General features: G+C 39.7%; 1 protein-coding gene across 1 annotated transcript in view; it reads left to right on the top strand.

The window, feature by feature from the left end:
- Positions 1-23,727, top strand: part of shisa9a (shisa family member 9a) — a 63,257-nt gene extending 39,530 nt beyond the window's left edge. Inside the window, exons 3-4 of the mRNA XM_061233208.1 lie at positions 18,309-18,464; positions 23,333-23,727. Coding sequence (XP_061089192.1) covers positions 18,309-18,464; positions 23,333-23,727 — 551 coding nt within the window. The remainder of the gene's footprint in view (positions 1-18,308; positions 18,465-23,332) is intronic.
- The last annotated feature ends 1,187 nt before the right edge of the window (positions 23,728-24,914 follow it).

The raw sequence follows: 24,914 nt of genomic DNA, 5'->3' as shown, positions 1-24,914 counted from the left end.
TTATACGTTGCTCATTTTAAGCAAAGCTCATGCCATTCTCTCCCGACAGATGCATGTGCTGTATGTGAGGGTGCACACATGTGCTGCACATGCATGGAATGGGAGGGGTCGTCTCTCAGGAGCTGACTTACACACAAAAATTCACTGCTTTTCTGAAATTTGTGATGAAGAATAAAATGCAACTGCAATACACATAGGAAATACATTTACTTGAAAAATAATTTCCTTCAGTTGTTAACTTCAGAATCAGACTTTCTGCCTCAAGTAACACTTTGATTCATTAATATAACATCTGTTAAAATCGAATTCAGCATTGCAATATTTATATACATTGCATCCGGAAAGTATTCACAGCGCTTCACTTTTCCCACATTTTGTTATGTTACAGCCTTATTCCAAAATGGAATAAATTAATTTTTTTCCTCAAAATTCTACACACAACACCCCATAATGACAACATGAAAGAAGTTTTTTTGAAACTTTTGCAAATTTATTAAAAATAAAAAACTAAGAAATCACATGTACATAAGTATTCACAGCCTTTGCCATGAAGCTCAAAATTGAGCTCAGGTGCATCCTGTTTCCACTGATCAACCTTGAGATGTTTCTACAGCTTAATTGGAGTCCACCTGTGGTAAATTCAGTTGATTGGACATGATTTGGAAAGGCACACACCTGTCTATATAAGGTCCCACAGTTGACAGTGCCTTGAGGCACAAATCTGGGGAAGGGTACAGAAAAATTTCTGCTGCTTTGAAGGTCCCAATGAGCACAGTGGCCTCCATCATCTGTAAATGGAAGAAGTTCAGAACCACCAGGACTCTTCCTAGAGCTGGCCGCCCGTCTAAACTGAGCAATCGGGGGAGAAGGGCCTTAGTCAGGGAGGTGACCAAGAACCTGATGGTCACTCTGTCAGAGCTCCAACGTTCCTCTGTGGAGAGAGGAGAACCTTCCAGAAGGACGACCATCTCTGCAGCAATCCACCAATCAGGCCTGTATGGTAGAGTGGCCAGACGGAAGCCACTCAGACCATGAGAAACAAAATTGTCTGGTCTGATGAGACAAAGATTGAACTCTTTGACGTGAATGCCATGCGTCATGTTTGGAGGAAACCAGGCACCGCTCATCACCTGGCCAATACCATCCCTACAGTGAAGCATGGTGGTGGCAGCATCATGCCGTGGGGATGTTTTTCAGTGGCAGGAACTGGGAGACTAGTCAGGATTGAGGGAAAGATGAATGCAGCAATGTACAGAGACATCCTGGATGAAAACCTGCTCCAGAGCGCTCTTGACCTCAGACTGGGGCGACGGTTCATCTTTCAGCAGGACAACGACCCTAAGCACACAGCCAAGATATCAAAGGAGTGGCTTCAGGACAACTCTGTGAATGTCCTTGAGTGGCCCAGTCAGTGGCCCAGACTTGAATCCGATTGAACATCTCTGGAGAGATCTGAAAATGGCTGTGCACCGACGCTCCCCATCCAACCTGATGGAGCTTGAGAGGTGCTACAAAGAGGAATGGGTGAAACAGCCCAAAGATAGGTGTGCCAAGCTTGTGGCATCATATTCAAAAAGACTTGAGGCTGTAATTGCTGCCAAAGGTGCATCAACAAAGTATTGAGCAAAGGCTGTGAATAGTTATGTACATGTGTTGTCTTAGTTTTTTATTTTTAATAAATTTGCAAAAATTTCAAAAAAACTTCTTTCATGTTGTCATTATGGGGTGTTGTGTGTAGAATTTTGAGGAAAAAAATGAATTTATTCCATTTTGGAATAAGGCTGTAACATAACAAAATGTGGGAAAAGTGAAGCGCTGTGAATACTTTCTGGATGCACTGTACATTAAAGTATATCATTTGGATTCTCTGAATAGCAATGAGGGTAAGGAAGGAATCCACAGAAAGAACACGTAACGTAGAGGTGTTTAGTATTGCGATACAGTTACAATTCAACTGCTGTTATACTCTTGTGTGACATTCTTGAGAATCCTTTCCCATAATTCTGAATCCTGTGGACCTACTGTATATCAAGCTGCAAGGCTTGCAGCGGAGAGCAAGTACTTGAAATCTTTGCAGTGAGGGAAAACAGCCCCATATGGGATTGCTTTTTGACCTACTTCCCTCTTATTATAAAAGGGTAATGTGCTTGGCAGGGGCTAATTCTATGCCACAGAAGGAGATATTTTGCTTGAGGCAGTATTTTGCTCCCACTGTAGCCAGAACACTGCACAGCCATGCGCTCCATCCTACTGAGGGACTGTCACACATAATACACACATAAAACCTACATCCCACCAATATCTATTTCTAATGTTTGATACTGCTTAACAGTTTAAAATCTGTCCATATACATTTCTCTCTAAACAGTATATGCAGCCAGTATGCATATATACGTATGCATTGCCTTCTGCAAGTGAAACATGTTCAGCTGGATTCAGGCAGGGTGATTGACCTGGCCAGTCAGGAACGTTCTACTTTTGGCTGAATGGGATCATTGCCCTGCTGCAAGGAGCAGAGCCCCCCAATGGGGTTTCAGGCATGTGGTTGGATCTGAGCAGATAAGATGTTTCTATACACTTGAGCATTCGTCCTTCTGCTGCCATCAGCGGTCACATAATCAGTGAAGACCCAAGTGAGCCAGTTCCAGTGACAGCTATACATGCCACATGTTTCACAGATGAAGGGTGCTGATTTGGCTTGGCTTTGATCAGCTTTAGGGGTATTTAAATCCATATTGGGTGGACTGTCTAGGAATTACAGGCCTTTATATACATCGTCCCCCATGTTAGGGGACCTTGGCAGGCCTCTGTAGCGGACATGCATATGCAAGGCGGTATCATCTGATTAATCAACTAAAAATTTGAGATAATCGTCATTCCTGAGGGGCTTAATTGGTTGCAGCCAAAATAAAACAAATACAAAACAAAATCAGCCAATGAATTGATTAAAAAAATAAGAATTGCTTAGTCTTTGTGATGTGACAATATTTTACACCTACATTTTTCATTGTTACCCATAAAAAAATTACAGTAAAATCATCAATATTTCCCTTATTAAACCTGATAGCATTGCATAGGTAACTGCAAACATTAAGAGTTTAGACTAGACCACAGAATTACTTTAGAGCTGGAACAGCTTCTCTCATCTGTGAGATAAGCTGCCTGTAATCAACCCAGAATTTTAAACTCCTGTAGAAATTTCCCTGATATGTACATGCTGCTATCTGATGAAATTGCAAATATTGTTTGCACAATGTTTACTCACTGGCCAGAAGACCACTGCTCCTGGTCTTCTGGCATGCGTTCCGCATGCGATCGGTGAGTTGCAGTTTTGTGACTCCTGTTTTTATAACCCTTTACTTTATTTCCCTTGTTGTGTTTTTGTTTTGTTATGATTGCACTTCACTTTTTTCGGGGGGGGGGGGGGGGGGGGTTGATTTGTTGTATTTACTTTCAGAGGGAATAAATACACATCACTGCACTAAAATCCTGATCCATTACAAAGCCCACACACTATTCACACACACACATTAGTACCCCCAAGACAATTTAGACTCTCCAGTTAACTTAACCTGGATGGACGGAGGAAAGGAGAGCACCAGGAGGAAACATACAAGGACACAGGGAGAACATGCAAAGTCCTCACGGAAGTGATATCCACTGCACCACTGTGTTGCCCATTATGATTGTACATTCAGTAATTAATTCAGGACTAGATTCTCACCGTGGTGTGAGTGTGACAAGGCTATAAAAATGTAGCAGGGAAGAAAGTTTAATCAGGAGACCATCCATATTTGTGCTGAGAGATACAGTATGTACACTCACTGAGCACTTTATTAGGTAGACCTGTACACCAGCTTGTTAATGCAAATATTTCATCAGCCAATTATGTGGCACAAGAAATGTGATTTAAGTGATTTTGACCAAGGAATGATTGTTGGTGCCAGACAGGGTGGTTTGAGTATCTCAGAAACTGCTTACCTCCAGGGATTTTCACGCACGACATTCTCTTGCTGAGAATGGTGTGAAAAAACATCCAATGAGAAGCAGTTCTGCAAGTGTTGTTAATGAGAGAGGTCAGAGGAGAATGGCCAGACTGGACAAAGCTGAGAAGAAGTTGGCTGTAACACAAATAACCACACATTACAACAGCGGTATGCACTGAACATCTGAGTAAGAGCATCTCTGAACAGACAAGGCGTAAAACCTCTAAGTGGATATACTACAGCAGCAGAAGACCAATAAGTGCTCACTGAGTGTATATTATAAAATGAATGTCATCTTACGCAAACAATTGTAATATCTTGGACAACATTCAAGCAACATGTTCTAAGAAAATTGTGCTGAAGATGCACTACCAAGCTACACCAGAAGTATTCATAATTTCTTACAATATTCATGTATTCGGTATGATTTTTTCAGTTAGGACTGCACAATGACCTCTGCACTACAGTTATTCACTCTTTCAAGTCTGTATTTTATACAGTAGCCTATTTAATTTCCAGCCATTTCTCATATTATTACATGAATATACAATTCTGTAAATGGGATTCAGGCAGCTTCTAGCAAGACAAAAGAGCATCCTTCAAATTTAGCATATTTTTTCCACAGATGGTCAAGGTTGGCTGCAGTAGTACAGTCTGAACAATCCTCTGAATTCTTGGCTTCTCCTGAAAACATGCCACAATGAACTGTTTTTTTGCTGCACATTCAAATAAATCATGCAAAATAAAGGTAAATCATATTAAAAGTTATTCAAGATGAATAATGGGTGTAGAATGTGAATAGATAGATATTTTATGTAATGAGAAAATGATTCTTTGTCGGAAATAAAAATTATCTTTATGCTCAGAGGAGAATAGGTCATAATGAGAATATTGTTGCAGGTTTTATTACTTATAATTATTCTTTCAATAATTATATATAGTAATATAATAGCACCTAGTTCTTGACAGTGGCAGGTCATGATGTGGCTATCTTAATGTGACGTTAAACAGTCGTCTTTGTTTTGTGTCCGTACATTAAAATATGCATTGCAATTATTTATACTCCATGTTTCAATAATACAATTTTGTACAGGGTCTGCTTGAACAAACCTTGCTGTCATTTGTACATCAGTGAAGCAACTTTACTACACATCAATGTACAACTTTCCTTGCACAGTTCAATGCTGTATGAATACACCATGCACACTGTCACAAGACAGGTTCAAATGTTGCATGACATTACAGGCTGCCAAAATTTACATTACATTACATTTTATTTAGCAGATGTTTTAATCCAAAGCGACAAACATTTTCCTACATAGATGAAAGTATGGACAGATATTCCAATGTTTGGTCAATTTTAACGTACTTTCTAATTACCGGAAGCATGATTTTTTCATGTTAGGGTGGTCTAGTGGAAAGCCACAAATTCACATAAAAGTACAAAAGGCTTGGAATCTCTTGCTCTGCGTCATATACCTCTCTTAGTACTTCTCTTAGAGTATATTTCTAGATATCCTGTGTTCCAAGTTGGGCTTATAATTTCCTCCCCCACACTTGGATCCCCTGCTCTATTAGCTCTAATTTTTCCTCTATGCATGGGCGAATGAGGCTATATCCGATTCTAATTGTCGCAATCGTGCGTTGCCAGGGATTTTTATAATAAAAATGCCTGCATTGATAGAGGCTCTGACAGAGAGCAGAAATTCACTTGGAAGAGTGCCCAGAGTCCCTCACTTCAAATTCCACAAGGGGCGTTGTTTTCACGACAGGCCTGAAAGCAATTATGACAAAACCTGCAGGTAAGAAAAAGAAGAAGACAGTGACAAAGAGGGAAAGTTCATGCTTTAATAATAACCACCAGAATGTCTTCATAGAAATGTGAATTTACAATGAAGATCATGGGGCTTGATAAATTCCTCGATTATACTTAATAATATTTGATGAGACAATGACAAAGGAGGAAAGGTGTAGGGTCTTGTAATACTGTAAGTGGTAAAATATCCCTGTTTTATTCTATTCTGCAGAAAGAAAGAAAATGTATGGCAGATCTTAACAGTCTATTGCCCCCAAGTCCAGCTCCTGTGTAGTTAATGAGACGTTCATTTTGCCTTGCTTCCCCGATACAACCATAATATCATGCATAAAATGCATAAAATCTATTTGGACATGGCATAGAACCTCAGCATTGCAGATTGACAGACGAAAAATTAGTAGCCTACACAATTTTGCTCTGCCATTATCAAGTTTTTTATAATCACTCTTTATCATCACTGATGAAGTAAAACCTGGTGTCATACCTTTCATTGATAGAAAATACTGCACTCAGTAAAGTAACTGCACTCAGTGACACCTGGAACAGCTCTTTTTTCTTCAGTCCAGTTTCAGATTTGGGAGGGTTCTGGGCCTTAGTTATCCTGCTTTGTGATTCAGGCCCCTGCTCTGCTAGCTAGATAGCAAACTCATTACCATAGTGACAGCTAACTAGCTCGAATTAGCTATGACAGTTTATTAAACTGTGGCATTGAGTAACTGAGTAATAAATATTTATTATGACTATATGTGTTGTGTTTAGATACAGGCAATACCCGGAAAACAAATTGACAGTTAAATGCTCCAGCTTTGTTTGCTGAAGAATTGTCTGCCATATCTGTTCAAGATGTTCTTGCTGGCTGAAACAACTTATGTGTCCCCATGGAAATGTATAATCAAGAATCGGATGCATTTCAGCAAAGCTTTTGTCAGTTTAACCTACTGTTAGTTTTTACAGTAGCAGCTGGTACTCGGTACTTTGCCAAAATGAATAAAATGAATCCAGTGATTGAAGTAAGAAGGGGAGGCTGTCAGGTTTTATTGACAGACAGATACTCAAATTTAAGGCAAAATATTTGTAGAGATATCTTGATAACTTTTTGAATATGTATGTGTCATATCTATGATCATATGCATGCATCATTTGACTTATTCTTATTAATATATGTTAATAAAATATTATTATTATTTATTATTATCCATCCATTATCTTAACCAGCTTATCCTGAACAGGCTCGCAGGGGGGCTTGAGCCTATCCCAGCATACATTGGGTGAAAGGCAGGAATACACCCTAGACAGGTCGCCAGTCCATCACAGGGCACACACACCATTCTCTCACACACTCATGCCTACGGGAAATTTAGACTCACCAATCAGCCTGGCATGCATGTCTTTGGACTGTGGGAGGAAACCGGAGTACCCGGTGGAAACCCACGCAAACACAGGGAGAACATGCAAACTCCACACAGAGAGGCCCCGGCCGACCGGGATTCGAACCCAAGACCTCCTTGCTGTGAGGCGGCAGTGCTACCCACTGCACCATCCGTGCCACCTTATTTATTATTATTATTATTATTATTATTATTATTATTATTATTATTATTATTATTATTATTATTATTATTTGGCTGAGATGTGAGTTTTTCTCTTTGTATGATAAATGTATGCTGTTAAAAACTCACATCCTTCCTCAGTTTCACTGTTGACAGAAATGTAAAAGCATAGGAATTTGTGTGGATCCATGTTTCCCCGTGTATTAGCAGAAATAGGGGACACATGTTGATGCTGCTGTCGTCTGTGGCAGGTAAAGCCTGCATGCTGGTAAATCCCTGGGAGGGAAGGGTTTTGTTTATTCAGACTGACAGGGCTGCTCCATCTGTGAAGCACGGTGTGTCTATGACAAGTGCAAATGACTCAGAAAGCTTAGTTATGCCCGTGTTGTATGAGATAGAAGTCAGCCCAAATGTCACACTCAGTTTCGTCTTTTAATGTGTTGATAAGGTACTAATTTCCTTCGTTTGTCATCCTACAATGTTCAGTCTATTTATACCTGTTTCCAAAAGCCATATTTGGTATACCTTACTGTTTAGCTTGCTCTGCTGGTTGGTTTCTGATGCTGACACCATGACTAAAATGGATGGACAGTGGCCCAACCAAAACAGCTGGTACAGAAATACAGTGACTCAGCAGAATGATGATGTATTATGACTTGTAGAATGAAATCAAATTGAACTTAATGCAACCAGAACCAATCATGCTTTGTTTCTAGTTCTGGAACGGAGCTCTAAATAGGGCATTCATGGCTTGGTTCACACTGTGAAAGGATAGGGCAAGTAACATAGATCTGCACAATTGAAAATCAACAATTAGATTATGCACAGAAATTTCATTGTACACATATCAAAATGTGATTATTTTAGAATCTGAAAATGAGGATTGTATTAATTATTATGATTATTGTGATGATGATGACGATGATGATGATGATGATGATTATTATTATTATTATTATTATTATTATTATTATTATTATTATTATCATTATTATCATTATACTTTCACTACTATTATGACTAATACTACTACTCCTAATAATAATAATAAATTCCCTTTTTATTCTATGCAACTCCTTCCTGTTATGTGATCGCTGAACCTTTGATTTCTGTGTCACGTCTCCTTGATGCAGCCTGACCCAACTTCCTGCTGGATTCTCATTTGCTGTATCTTTATCTAAACTGACTCAAATGATTGTTGACACAAGTGACAGAATAACATCAGACATAAGATTATCAGCGAACAAGTGAACCTATCACACACTGCACCTAGGCTACTGCTGGATTGGGGCCATCAGAGACACACTATACACACAGCTGTTGGGCGCTTGCTTCAGAGGGGGTTGTCCCCCTGCGTAGTCTCATCAACTGATTTAAAAGTCATTTTGGATAAAAGTGTCAGCTAAATAACACGTTATTTACTTTACTGGCCTCCATCACCCCCCCCCCCCCCCCCCCCCCCCCCATTGCATAAAATCTCTTACCATTGCACTAAATATATCAAGATAGCCTAATGTGCATGTGCATATAATCACAGCAAACTTGCAAGGGTAGTTAGAGGGGAAACAGAATGTTATATGTTACGTATTATATGACTCATGTGTCAACTCATTAATACACCCCGAAGTTGTTTTCTACTGTAGGTATTTGCGTCAATATATTAACATCAAATGAAAATAGACGGCTAACTAGAATTCAAATTTTAAAGATGTCTAAAATTTTATTTTTCACATTATTCATTTCAAAATTAGGTCATTGGAAACTTTCCATTTTCCCCCCAAAAAAGTCCTTGGATTTGAGTCCTTGAGTTTGTTCCAGTTTGGACAGGAAATTACCTGTGAGCAAGTGTGCCCTTCTCATAGTACCAGACCCTCTGGGGCATCCACTCAGGAAATATTCTCCTGCATTTTTTATAAGCTGTAGGGGAGGTATCTCATCCTGGTGTGTTGACATACTCACTCTCTGTCTTTGTGCCTTGTAAAAACCCCAGGCAAATACCCTAAAGAAACGGCCTCAAAAAACATGCATGCACGTACAGACACACACACACACACACACACACACACAAATACACATGTACACACATACACACACACGCACACACACACACACACACAAATACACATGTACACACACACACACACACACACACACACACACACAAATACACATGTACACACACACACACACACATACACACATACTCACACTCTGTCTTTGTGCCTTGTAAAAACCCCAGGCAAATACCCTAAAGAAATGGCCCCCCCAAAAAAACATGCATGCACACACACACACACGCATACACATGTACACACACACACACGTACACACACACACACACACACATAAGGCTGTACCATCCAATTAATCACCTAACACATTTTAGATAATCAATTATCATTCCTGTTTTTTTGTTTAATCTAAACAATCTGTTGTTTCCTTTTTATTTACTGCTTGTAAAGTCTTAAAAGAATGAAATGTGGGGGCACAAACTTACTCATCAAGAGAATGCATCTGTCTCCCAAGCAGATGGACTGGGTGGATTGTTCAGATCAAAGAGCTGGTATTTGCAAATCAACACCAGCATTTTCAATAGCTATGTAGAGCACAGAATAGTGGTTTATTTGGCAGTGATGTACAAACACTTGGTTAAATGGTGGAAGTAGTAAATGTTTTCCATTTTAGAATGTATTGTCATCGAGCTTGTCCTTGTGGTGCCGTATTTGTTGTCTAGAGGACAAGTAAGAGAGTGCAGTCAGTTTTATAAAGCCATTACCTTACCGCATGTCGAAACTGAGACTCTTCATGAGGGAATCCAAATACTAATGTATTTGATTGAACATGCACATGAATACCGTTATTCAATATGGAAGGTGATAGTTATTTGACAGCTATGTAAAACTTATTTTTATGCTTGCCTTTTCATGGGAATGCAGAGACCAAGTTAGTGTATTCTCAAAGTAATTAGTGGGGACTGACATTCTCTATGACAGCCTGGATGCAACTGAATAATTGTTCAAAATTAGTCTAATTCTCATACTAATTGCTTTCTTTTATCGATTATCGGATCCTTGGAGAAGTATCGGCCTTGTAAAAAGAACTTGTGAGTTATTCATTTTTAGACTGATAACCATTTTTCCCACAATTTCTGACTCTCATTTGTCTTTAAAGTTTACATGACCTTTAGCCATTAGCCCTGTGATGAATATAAGTGTTGAGAATTGTGTTAGTGACCTGGAGGTATTCATTTAAAAATACATCAGGAATATATAGTCCTAAGGTGAAACCCAGCTCTCACCCAACCAATTTAGATAGAATATTTTAAATGATAATAGATATACACTCAGTGAGCACTTTATTAGGTATTTATTTGACTTATTTTTCTGCTGTAGCCTATCCACTTAGAGGTTTGACGTGTTGTGTATTCAGAGATGTTCTTCTGCATACCACTCTTGTGGTTATTTGTGTTACTGTCACCTTCCTGTCAGCCTCAATCAGTCTGGCACTTCTCCTCTGACCACTCTCATTCTCTCATTAACAAAGTGTTTTTGCCTGCAGAACTGCTGCTCATTAGATGTTTTTAGTTTTTCGCACCATTCTCTGCAAACTCTGAGACTGTTGTGCGTGAAATTCTGAGGAGATCAGTAGTTTCTGAGATAGTCAAATCACCCTGTCTGGCACCAACAATCATTCCACGGTCACTTAGAACAAGTCACTTAGATCACATGATTGGCTGATTAAATATTTGCATTAACAAGCTGGTTTTCAGGTCTACCTAGTAAATTGCTCTCTGAGTGTATTTTCCTACAATATCATGGTACTTGGATCTGATGAAGAGACTTCACTGTGGCAATCTATTGTGTAATGTTTAGCATCTCTCTAATTATCTGTCTGAATAATGAACATGCCAAACAAAAGATACAATGAACAGTCTCCGGATATGAGAAATTCCATTCCTGCCACAAGCTGGTATGCCCAATAATAGCTGAGAGTAATGGAACTTTACAGTAAATTTAGAGTTGCTATATTTCCTGCTATTGCCCGTGAGACATTGCCAGTTCCTAAATAATGAATAAATTAATGAGTTTTGAGTACAGTCAAAATATAAAAAACAGATGGAATATAGAATGAAGTCTGATTATAATAAGTGTATTGGATCTGCGTCATTGATTCTTTATAACAGACACAGGTTATGTAGTGTGGGTTGTACACAGGTGGATTTAATCCCATTCTGTGTTGATCAATGAAAATGCCATCATGCTCAAAGGTCACCTGCTACTTTATTTATTATTTGCATAGCAGTGCAATGGCAGGAGCCATTATCAGTCTTGCCAACAGCACTCCACTCAGTTCAAAGGTCAAATGAAGGAATGAACAGTGGGGAGAATAGGAGTTGGAGGCTCACTGGTAGAAAGGCAGTGCAGTGTATGGCGACATGGCTCAGGCAGTAATAGCAGTCGTCTAGCAGTCTGAGGGTTGCCGGTTCGATCCCCCGTCCAGGCTGTGTCGAAGTGTCCCTGAGCAAGACACCTAACCCCCAAATGCTCCTGACGAGCTGGTCAGGGGCCTTGCATGGCAGCCAATCGGCGTCGGTGTGTGAGTGTGTGTATGAATGGGTGAATGGAGAAGCATCAATTGTACAGTGCTTTGGATAAAGGCGCTATATAAATGCCTGCCATTTACCATTTACAAAGATGCAGGGCTCATTCCAATCACTTATTTTTTCATTGAGGACAGTCCAACCCCATAAATGTTCATTCTTGGAGATAGAAGTAGAGGTTAGGAACTCCCAATCAAAATGAGCAAAAAATCAGCACATCCTCAGCGGTAGAATGTTTTTGGAAAGCCTGACGTATAACTGATAACACCTCTCCCCATCTGCCACGCAGCTGTCATATATGTAACTGACGTGGCTTTGAGCTGATGTTTGAAGGAGCAAGGACATTCCATTTGCTTAATTCACGTTTTCTCAACTTTACTCTTTCAGCTTTTCCTATTCTCTCCCGATGGGTGGAGCTAGGGGCAAGAAAAGTAGAAAAGAAAAAGAAAAGGAGGAGATAATAAGATAAATAAGCCATTAGAATGAGCCCCCAGTCTTTCACTGCTGTGCATCCAGCCCACCCCCCCATGTCACCTGCACTTTCCTTCACAACCAGACAAAATCAAGTCAAGACGTTTCCATACATAAATTAGTTACATTAGCAAATGTTCTGCTTCCTAAAAAACAACAAATAAAAACAAAATCACATTTCATAAGGCACAATTAATCTGTCATGCACATATCTCACTCTCTCAATGCAGAGAAGTGAAATTATGTTTCCTTTAAGAAGAGCGATCCCATTGGTCCTTCCAGCAGCTTCCTCACAGAGGCCATTTGCTCCCTCGTTACGGAGAGCAGAATCTGAGCCCTGCTGCTTTTCAGCAGGCTGGAGGCGAGACAGCCATGCCATGCAACATAATCTGTGCCCGGCAGTGGATGGGTGGGCTCATCCCCCATTCATTCAGCTGCACTCTATTTTAAACCTGCACCGCTGTCTACCACGTGTAATGACCAGATTAAAAATGTAAGCGACACAATACAAAAATGTCTTCTTTCTGTTTTTCTTTAGTCGGTTGCTCCGAAGTGAAACAGACCGCGGCTATAATGTGAGTGCGTGGTGTGGTTGTGACCGGAATAGGATACATGTCAAATTTAGTAGAGTGGTACTTAACTGTTTATCCATTGCTCTGTTGTCCATTAAAGCGTCCATTAGTTTTTTCATAGCATACAAAGGTCTGTGTGGTCCTTGTGAGAGTCTCCATTAGCTTTCATGGGCCATGGCATATAAAGCCCAGGATACTCACTCATTACACAGGATTATGACATTTTCAACTGTATCTGGAGGCCATCTATCCTCTCAGTTTCTCTCTGATGTCCCTGATGTGCTAAACCAACAAATCCAACATCCAACAGCTAGTTGGATCTCACATGGTGTTCAAATTGATTCAAGCTCTCTGCTCAACTCTTTCATAATTTGAGTTTTCCCCCAAAGGAAATACAGTATTGCTAATGATGCCAACTCAACCCATGGTTTGGCTAATGAGTATAGTCTTCTTACTTTCTTACTTTTTACATGCAATTACATTATTGTGATCTTTACTGCAGCAAACAAATATTTGCATAGACTATATAGATAACATAGCCTTTTATCCTCCATTGACCCTTATACTCTGTTATATATAACATTTATTACCCTTTTTTTATTTTGAACTGCTAGTTAAATTATTCAACAATTACCTGCAAATTAGTATTACATGAGCACCAAGGGAATTACATGTAAAAAGATGCCATTCTCTTACCCTTCTGTTTCCATTTTATCCCTCTATACACAATATATCTCTTATTCTGTCTGTTCTGCCTTACTTAGGACTACAGAATACCATATCAAGATTACATATATAGTAAGGTTAGAAGCTCCTGCTTGAAGCTTGTGCTTGTTGTGTATCTTGTTCATCTACAAATAAAGTGGATAAAACAGGTGCATTTGGCTCTTAAACCCTTGTGGCACGATGCAGGCTCTCTACGGCACAGATGCAATAACAGATCACAGTAGGGAATCCACAGAACTGCCGGAAAATCACAAGTACATTCCTCAGTGCTGGTAAAAGGTATCTCTCCCAAACCTTTTAAATTAAATAGGTAATTGTACCGCTTCTATATAAATGAGTCCACCTCAGTATATCTGTGTTATGGGTTTATCCACCCTGAAATGCATCCTTTCAGTCAATTAAATGTGTTTTTCTTCTCCAGAAATAGCGTGAGATACAGGCTTGTAGATGTGGGAAGGAAAGGGAAGCGATAGCATCAAGAAAGTCTCTTCTGTACTGGTACAAGAGTCATTTCAGTGGTGGAAAACTGACAGGTTAGACAAAGTATCCCTGTCTATAAAGGCTAGAAAAGATTGACTGATTATACGCTTATTTAAAACTGCCTGACTGATTTTAATCGATGGCTTGAGGTGGAGTGGCATTTGTAAGATGGTGTAAGACACTGAGAATGTGGTACTGAATATGTAGAAATTTATATGACTTTTATCTGCCCAAAACCAGCCTGATTTTGTGATAGCAGTTTGTCTGTGTGTATGCCACAGCAAGTGAAGAATGGAAGCTGTCCCCTTATTTTTTAAATATAGTGATGGTTTGCGGGGTTTCTTCCCACGACATATGAAATTAAAGAGGACTTTCACTGAAATATCTTTGTAGAGCAGCACTTGCATGTGTAATCTACAGGTGCAGCCTTTCTCCATATCACACAAAGGGCTTCAAAATGAGTGATGGCTGGAGGCATCTTTTTGGTGAGAGATTACCCTGCTGCTTATCAAACCAAAGAGTATGTGCCTATTGCTCATCAGAGAACACCTGGTACTGTACTCATGCACATAATGGGCATCTTCTCTGTTCTACGTATATGTGAGCAGGTAATGCCAATCCATCTCATATGCCCCTCCTCTGAAGCATATACTGCATTCCCCTGACAATAACGAAATGCTGTGCTGGAACTTCCATTGAGCTACCTCGTAGACTAAGCCAGAGAATAACAGTAGATGTTTCACCTTTATTTGTTGACTAACTGCTTCATTTTTTTCCAAACAAAAAATATAATAAACTGGGAGCTAGAGGGATATCCAGATTGAAAAAGATATTGATGTATCTTTTCACCTCTGGGTTGGACCTTATAGATGAGCAGTTATATCCCAAAAGATGCTAGAAGGCATAATGTGTCCTGAGATCCATACTGTACAATGCCTGATAATCTGTACATAAAAAAAATTACAATTAAAAACGTAAAAGAGTATGAAACTTTGATCTGGTGACCAATATATCAAAAGTGCATGGTCCAAATTACTGTACTTACAGTACTTCATGGTGCAATTTACCTTGGTATAGTCAAATAAAGATAGCAAGAACAGGGAAGTCCATGGGTAGAGTGGTGAGTCAGCGTCCTAAAACAAACACAAGCCCAAAGCATTTAACAGTTGTTGAGTAAACTCCCACCTCGTGTTAATTTCAAAATGAGTAGGATGAAAAATCTGCTGTATAAAAATGAACAGCATGCATGACAACATAGCAATCAAGTTAAATTAGATGTTGTTGTTCAAAATCCATTAGTTCTCGTTGCATGTTTTGTACCATATTACAGGTCCTGAGAGACCACACACTGACCCATCCTTGACTCCACAATGACAGATGACAGGACAAACTGATCTTCCAGAGCAAGGCCACTTACATGAGAGTCTTGGTGTCAAGGCAGTCAGGCATAATGCCAGGGACCTCCCACTCTTCCCAAAGCATTCCCACCTTTGGCCTTTGACGTTTTGGGAATGCTTTGGGAAGCTTGCTGATCTTCAGAATTTTGCTGGCACCTCGCTCTCTGTTTAAATGGAAGGCTGTCAGTCCTTTGTGAATTCTGTATGCATGTGCTACACTCTCGTGTACAGCATGTACACTATTGTATATACATGCTGCTCTGCTACATTGCCTCTCAAGAGGTCAAATGGAGTGAGGTACAGACTTTACAGACTTTACGAACCGTGCCACAGGAAATAAAAACAGTAATCAATATGAATTGATGTTGCATTTTCAAAGGCTTTCAAAAACCTGCATATTTCCCCGTAGATGATGTGTATCTGTGCAATCATATTCACCTACAGCTCCCCTCCCAGCACACACACACCCACACAGGCACGCACACTGACAAACAAACACAAACACTCACAAACACACACACAGACACAAGCACCCAGAAAACACATTCATGCATACAGGCACACACAAAATTTAATTAGAATATTTATCCCTTTTTGTGGCGGCATGGATGGTGCAGTGGGTAGCACTGCCGCCTCACAGCAAGGAGGTCCTGGGTTTGAATCCCCGTTGGCCGGGGCCTCTCTGTGCGGAGTTTGCATGTTCTCTTGCATGTTCGCTGATTGGAGAGTCTAAATTGCCCGTAGGTATGAGTGTGTGAGTGAATGGTGTGTGTGCCCTGTGATGGACTGGTGACCTGTCCAGGGTGTATTCCTGCCTTTCGCCCAATGTATGCTGGGATAGGCTCCAGCCCCCCTGCGACCCTGTTCAGGATAAGCGGGTTCAGATAATGGATGGATGGATGGATGGATGGATCCCTTTTTGTCCTTAACCCAATGAAAATATTTTGGAAAAATAAGCACATTGGGCTAATGGGTTAAATACCTGCTACTAGTCCAGGTCTGCATTTCAACCCCATCATTTAGAACTGTCCTCAAAAACACATCATTCATGTCTTAACAGCTAAATAACTAAAACAAAGAGTCATAAAATTGCTTTTCCACACCATTGCTTTGAAAATAGCCCTGTCAGAAAGCCCCTCTAGATGACATTGGTATTTCAATAAGGGGCTGGTTTAGATCGATGCCAGATTTGTTTTTTAGCTGTAGGCACCAGGTGGGATAATTCAGAGAGCTGCAGAGTTTTTCTTCCTGGGTGTAAGCAGCTGTAAATCTTACCTTAATAGCTCCAATTAACAAAGGAAATTGATGAATCACAGTTGGCCCATCTGTGGCAATGAAAATACATAAATATTCAAAGTGAAATGGCAGAGCAATTGAGCATTCTCTGTACAATGATATATTACATTACACTATTGATTTACACGTATCTGGGGTGGCATGGATCTCTTAAAATATAATTCATATGACAGCTGGACATTAATTGCAATTAGTTGTTGAGTACTTTGCACAAGGGTATAAAGGCAATGATCTAGATAGGAGCCACACCCACATCCTTGCGGTTACAGAACCACAAGCAGCAACAGCAACAGCAACAGTAGTAGTAGTAGTAGTAGTAGTAGCAGCAGCAGCAGCAGCAGCAGCAGCAGCAGCAGCAGCTGTTGCAGTAGCAGTTGCAGTAGCAGTACTGGTAGTAGACAAATGTATTGATTTATCCACCATGTGGAGATCTCTGTGAGTGTTAGTTCTCATTGCATGTAGATAGGAGCCTCACCCACCTCCTTGAAGTTATGGAACAGTAGCAGCAGTAACAGTAGTTGTAGTAGTAGTAGTAGTAGTAGTAGTAGTAGCCAGAGTAGTTTCAGTAACATTAATAGTAGTAGTAGTAGTAGTAGTAGTAGTAGTAGTAGTAGCAGCAGTAATGGCAGTAGTTGTAGTTGTAGTAGCAGTATCAGATGTAGTAGTAGTAGTACTTGTCATAGTAGTTGTAGTATACATCTGTTGCCCAATGTATTGAATTGTCCACCATTGGTGAGTAATTTATCTTTTTAAAAGGACTGAAAGGCATTAGTGTATTGTACAAGAGCCACACATATCAACAGGAAATTATATGCGTTTGTACTGTAATTCTGTACTGAACTGAACCATTAAGCATTGAACTTCATTATGTGATAATTTCCAGTGAGACATGTGTCAGCTACTCTGTATCAAGGATAATTGATTAATTAGTGGCTGAATGAGGTGCTCTGTGATGACTGTGGAAGGCAGGTTTGGCATCCTTGATCTGTACGTTTTCATAGCTGTCCAATCCATTCTCATGAAATGTGGAACTATCTGTAAAAATCAATAAAGCATTAGCAAAAACACATGGTTTCTCTTTTTGTCACTATAGAAAGGAAAAACTGTTTGTGTGTGTGTCTGTGTGTGTGTGTGTGTGTGTGTGCATGCGTGTGCATAAGGGTGTTACCTCACATTTGGGAAAAGCTTCTGTCTTTTTTCCCATTTTTCAGGTTTATTTCTATATTAAAAGGCACATGAAATTAAAAGCCAGTGTATTTGAAATGTACCATGTGATCATTATTTTAATCACTTTTCTTCTCAGTTCCCTTTGACAGAAATTCCTTTAAAAGACATCCTTCCTTTAATGCAGATATTTATTATTCATGTTAGAAGCGTATACCCTGCTCATTCTTTCCTATTTTCTTTGCTGCAGAGGGCACCCAAATGAACAATGTTGGTCCTGGCTCACCTCTGCTGCCCACTATGACTCAGCCACACTCGTATCCTGCTCTGAGCCAGCTGTCCCATGCATACGACCAGCAGCAGCCAAGCAAGGAACTCAACAAGTACGCCTCACTCAAGGCTGTGGGTAAGAACCAACCAGCTGTCACTATTCTCTGGAGAACTCCTCATCTGTAACCTGCCCAAATTAGCCCTGTGTAGGTTTGTTGAGTGAAGTACAATAGCATGGCTGCAACACCCCCAGTTGCACAGTTCTTGTTTATTGTGAAAAGGTATTGGCACATGCACGGATAGACGCCACCAGCATATGCTGAAGCATATGTCCCCGGCCCTGAGACAGCAAAAGTGCCTTTTTTATTTATTTTTATTTTACCAGCTAGCAGCAAGACCAGCTCTCACTAGTAAAAAAGCTTGCGCTGACTCATTTTGTTACACTTAGGAGTCGGGTTTGGACTTTCAATATATTGAAAGTTTTTTTAATCTCATGTGGCAAAGTGCAAACATTCTGCTTGAGTCAATGGGGAACAATTCACAGCACATCGACTAAAACTGGGTCCTTATTTAAAACACTGAATATTTTTTTCTGGTAATATTTAGCTGAGTTGGCAAAGTACTATATCTTGTTGAAGTGTGCTAGTTCCATATAAGCACAGCTGCACAAAAAAGCTGACTAAAATCAAAAGATTAAAAGAGATGCCAATTGTCACACTGCAGATAAAGCTGTGCAAATATAAAATATATGAGCTCCTGAAAATGTGCGGTTAACTCTAATTATCATTTCCAACCTTTGCCTTCATTCCTATTTTCATCAAATGAAAAGATTGGCTGTTTCCTGAGAGATGTTTAATTATATGACACTGTTTCTGTTCAAAGACAGATCTGTACACAATAGTGTTGAAACAGTATTTTGAGATGAATAGAAAAGATTAATTAAGCAGATTTGGCCCTTGAATCTGTTTAACTCTCTGTAAAAGAATTGACAGATGATGCTATAATTTTGATTTGTGATCTTTTTTATTATTATCAAGACATTCGGGAAGATGATGCTATTATTATATAATAAGAAGAGTATATGTAACTGTATTATTTGTGGTTCTCATTATTCGACTGATATTATTAATTTTGCACTTAGTCATCCATTTAAGTTTACAATGAATAATGAAACCAACGGCCATTGTGATCTCATTAGACTTTTTCTTCCAAACAAGACAACCCCTTTCTTAGTGACATAATATTTTGTAAACTTCAGTTTTCAGATTTTTTAATTGATAAGATGTACATTTTTGTATTTCCCGTCTACTAACATTTGGTTGAAGGTGCAGTATGATGTGCTTCCTCAAATTCCCGAAAAACCCAAAATCTCAGGCCTGAGAGCAGACCAGCCACAATCCTTGCAATCAATAGTTTCTGTCCTGTCCCTAAATGCATCTGTAAGGTCACACTATTGGATTCCTCTCAGACATGGTGAAGCAGATACAGCAAGCTAATAAAGGAAAGTACCAGGCACTTTAGTCTGTAGATATTTGGAAATCTCATTCCTGCAAAAATTGCGACCAATTAATTCAAATGATGCCTCCGCCACCCAGAAAAAAAACCCATTGTCCCTGTTCAGTTGATCAAATTTGATTTGGATGAGGATAATGACACCATGACAATTTATTTCTGCATTTTCAAATCTGCAGAAAGCCCAGTATCCAGACTCGTAATGGCTCTCAATGGGTGTGTTGTTACAGTAATGACGTTGTAATTCTTGAACAGAGTCACCTGTCAGCTGAGTGTGATGCCAAGGCCAGGTACTTCCACAGTGCACAGTGTGTGATTTGCCTTCTTTAGAGAAGCAGTTAACAAAATTTATGACTGAACAGGAAAGGCGACTTTGAGCATACCGTATCTTTATCTTCAGGGGGTGTTAAAGTGATGGGCTATCAAACACAAATGGAAAAACACTCATTGAGTTTACTCAGATCAAAACTCAAATTAGTGGTATGACGCAAAGTATGAACAGTCTGAGGAATGGCCTTATAGCCATATACTGTATATTATTGCTGAGAGAGATTCCACAGTATTAACTGCCGGAGGAAACTCTAATATTTTGAGTTTAACAAAGGTGTTTAAGGATTCCATCAGACTCATTCATTTGCCATGAAACCCAGACCTTTGCTGACACCTCCAGTCAGTTGATGGCTGTCAGCCTGTGATTACGCATTCAGTAGTGTGAGCACCAAAGTTCTCTGTGAAATGTGAGGCTTGCTCCCATTTTTCTCCAATGAGGTTCAGTTCTATAGAGATGTTATTGGGAAACAATGGAGAGTGCCAGTGAGGTGAGAGGCCAAACTGTTCAAAATGAGCTCTATGGAATGCTGCAGTCCTTTAGCCTGAACTTCATGAATCTCTCCAGTAACCGATGAATGGGAGTGGTACTGCTACTAAGCTGCTAAGATCTAAACATGATGGCACGAGTGCTTCGCTTTTTCATTGTAAAAGCACGATGACGATTACGACTGGGGAAATATAACAAAACTGTGAGTTCTAGCATTTGGTTTGAAACAGTGAAGACTGTGATGTGAATACTGGTTATAACTACCCATTGAGATTATACAAAAAAATAATTGATCAGGTATTTTAGTGGGTACTGGAATAAATTAAATCAAAGAAATGGCTAAAAAAACTGTGACCACAATTTAATTGATTAAAATGTATTTTATAAAATTAATCAATTTTAAACAGAAAATTAATAAATGTGTTCACTGTGTTAGTGAGATATTGAAGTTTCAGGTTTGAAAACATTTCCGTCATCAGAAGCAAATATCAATGTAAAGCATATTGTTTTTGCAAGTGCAAAGTATAAATGCCCAATGATGACCGATAAGTAACAGGTAAATTTGCATTTGCTGCAGCTTAAAAAAGTAAGACCACTGTAAGAGTGTTTCAATGTGTGCTCGATCATGATACTAATGTACAATAGGTTACTAAAAACAAAACAGCATAAATACCAGGTAATCAGTCTCTGGAAGCATGAATAATTCATTAAAACTTTTAAATGGCTTGTAGCTTCTATTGTTTCAATTAAAAAGAAAAATCCCAACATCAATCAGCACATAATAGAAATAACCCAGTGCACTTTTTCCAATTAACCCAACCATCTGTTGGACTGTCAGAAAGCACATTCCCTGAACTCATAATAAAACTGAAGTAACAGTAAACTTCTGGGAACATCTTTCATTAGCAAGGAAAACTGGCTATTATGTATTGTGCTAGTGGATAAAAAAGCATTGTCAAGGATGTTATTTCACACTTATTTTGTATTATTATTTTGCATGAGGTTGCCACCACATGAGGCAAGGTCAACCTAGGTAGCTGAGGTACCACACTGTTTCTCTTGAATTGAAATATAGTAGATTTTCTGTTTTTCTCTGTCATTTGAAAGTAAAATTCTGAGGTATACCTATCTCCTAGAAAACGGATAGCCTAAAGTCAGAATATTTTAGTCCCCGCAGACGATTCATGTGTCTGACAAAACATCTCAGCTCAGCAGCATGTTCCCTCATTATTGTGGGAATTTCCCTGGTATAATATGGTCAGCTTCTGACTTCTACCCTCACCTTCTTAGCGGCTTCAGCCACAGGAGAGCCCACGTATAACAAAATCCAGCAATATATGTTGAGAGTGTGTCCAGACTTGTGCTATCTCACAGGTGACCCTGGACCTATAAACTCACCTGAAAAAAGAGGAATGCCCCGGGGAATTTGATGAAGTGGGGCCTTTATAGGCATCCCCAACAAAAAGCAAAAAAATTACTCTCCAGTATTTAGACATGGTCAAAAACTATCATAAATAGAAGACAACATCAGCATAACATCAGCATAACATCACCATAAGATGCAAAACACTGGTAAGCTTCACGAACAGAACAGCCAGGTTAGGGTTTGCTAAAAAAAGAAGGTATTGCCAAAAACATCATTAACTGGTGTGGTTTCCCATTTTACCAACATATATTAACAGACCATCCAAATGTATAAATCATAAACATGAACATTATAGTGTCCATGCTATTAAGCATTGTTCTAGCCAGCTCTCTGAAGCCAGCTCTCCAACCTTATGTGTCAACATTCCATCCATTTAACGCTATTAGTGGAGAGACTTGCATTTGACCCGACGATGAAACAATTGTAACAGTAATAATATAGTTAGTTAGCTAGGTTGTGATAAATAGATACGTTTGCTGGATAGCTGCTGTCATTGCAACTTTACTTAAATTAATAGAAGTTTTATCTGAATATACTCCAATAAGCAAAAACGATAGAGATAGCGTTGTAAACGTTATTTATATGTTGGTGAGTGCAGTGTATAAACTAAAGGCTACTGATTAAGTTTCATTTATTGGTTAGATAATGATTATCTATGGATTTTGAGGATAAAAAAAACAAAACACTTTAGTAATAAGTGTTTATTCTCTTTGTATGTGTTTACTTTGTGAACATTAAGCTAAAAAGATCTTGAGTTTAGTTATTTTAATGAAAGAACATACTTGGTTGTAAGGTAAACATTTAAAAGAATTATGTTTTTTGTTATCAATCTGTGACCTTTTTTTTTTTAACCATATTGGAATCGAAAACATAATCGATAAAATAAAAATAATAACCAACCCTACTGATCAGTGACCTTTACATTGAACACATGAGTAATTAGACCCCAGAACAGGGGAGTGTGAGGGTGTTTGAAATTAATCACACATGACAGTCATACTCCACCCCAACACCCAAGTGAACATATGCGCACATATGCATGCACACCCACATATACGGCAGCATGCATGCTCACACACACACACGCACAACTAGTTTTGTTAATGAACAGTAATAATACACTCAATGAGGTTCATATTTCCAGTGTCCTCTACTAAACATACTAAAAACATTAATCCTCCTACCTTTTCTACTTGTTTTTCTCACTTTTTTGCATTTTTCTGGAATTTATATTTCTGTATGTTTCTAGCTGAAAAGGCCAACGACGATTTCTACAGCAAGCGCCGCCATCTGGCAGAACTGGCAGCGAAAGGCAGCCTCCCTCTACACCCCATCCGTCACGAGCACGAACCCGGACCCCCCTACAGCCCCGAGATGCCCTGCCCAAAGCAGAACGGGCACAAGTCCAAAAGCAGCAAGGGCCATGGCCCCCACCCCCTGGCCTACAGCTCCAACACCATCGCCAACACCGGGCTGGTGAAAGGCTGGAACGGGACAGAGACCGTGGGCAGGCGTAAGAGCTACGGCCCGAAGAAGCACTGCACCGTGGAACAGGTCAACGAGCTCCACTCCGCCCGCAGCCAGCACTATCTGCCCCCACAGCCCTACTTTGTTACCAACAGCAAGACAGAGGTGACTGTGTGAAAGGGCCTGATACCCCCCAAACCGTGTGAGAGAAAGCGAGAGAGAGCGAGAGAATGGCGAGTCCTACGACAGGCGTCCCTCGGGACCTGTCCCGGGGCATGGGTGCGAATTATAACCCTTGAGGACAGGACCCAGTGAAGAAGTGTGTGTGGCGTTTTGTGTGACTGTATTTGACAGGCATGCACAGGACTTATGTCAGGCAGAGGGCAAAACCATGAGGAAATCATTGCTAAACAATTTATAATTATAAACCATAAGATTATTTGCAACAATAATTAGATTAAACGAGAGTGACTTCCAAGAAAGGATAAACCAAAACATGCAAGCAATAGATTAGTGGTATCAGTGGTGTTGGGTGGAAAAAATAACAATAGGAATGCAAGTGTAAATCCAGTTAGTAAAATTGAAAGCATTGAAAGAGTATTCCTACAATTTCAAACTGTATTATTTTATATTTGAATCCACAACTTTGGGTGAGTCACATCCATCACGCAGTCACAGTAAGGAAGCCCTAAGGAAAAGGAGGTTAATATGGAGACTGTACCTCACTATAAATGGAACCTTCATGACCATCTGTGTCCTGTGAAAGATTATGGCTCTCCCTGAATCTTAGCGCAGAGAACAATGATCATGGTGTGTGATGGGTGATGGTCAGAAAGTGGAGACCGAGGACTACATGGATTTATCCTGCGACAACACAACGAACCAGGAGGGACGCTATGATCAGCGAAGAATGCACCGTCACACTCTGCTGGTACCGCCTTGGGCTCCATCCTCTACATTTGGGCTGTGCCTTTCTTGTGCTCTTAGGAACTGCTACAGGTAGCTTTATGTCTGAGAGTCAAACTCACAAAACTCTGTTGAGTGTAAATAGATGGATGGAGAAAATAAAACTGAAGGACTAATTCTCAAAAACACATCCCCAGAGATCACTGGTATCTGGGAACTTGTTTGGTCAAATGTTCATTCTATTTTCTCTTTCCTTCAGAGTTCATTTCATTTTTGCCATCCATTTGCAATAATTTTAGTTCTACATGAATTCATTTTAAAACCACAGGGAGAGAGAACAGGGAGATAGGGGTTCTCTGTTCTAAATGTTATAGTGAAAGTCTGTGCTGATTTCACAGTCCGCAGGGTTAACAATGTAAAACCAAGAGGGCTGTCTTTAGGTTATGCTGCTGTACATT

The sequence above is a fragment of the Conger conger genome, chromosome 2, assembly GCF_963514075.1.
Source record: "Conger conger chromosome 2, fConCon1.1, whole genome shotgun sequence".
Classification (NCBI taxonomy): domain Eukaryota; kingdom Metazoa; phylum Chordata; class Actinopteri; order Anguilliformes; family Congridae; genus Conger; species Conger conger.
This window is presented reverse-complemented; position numbering and strand designations above follow the sequence as displayed.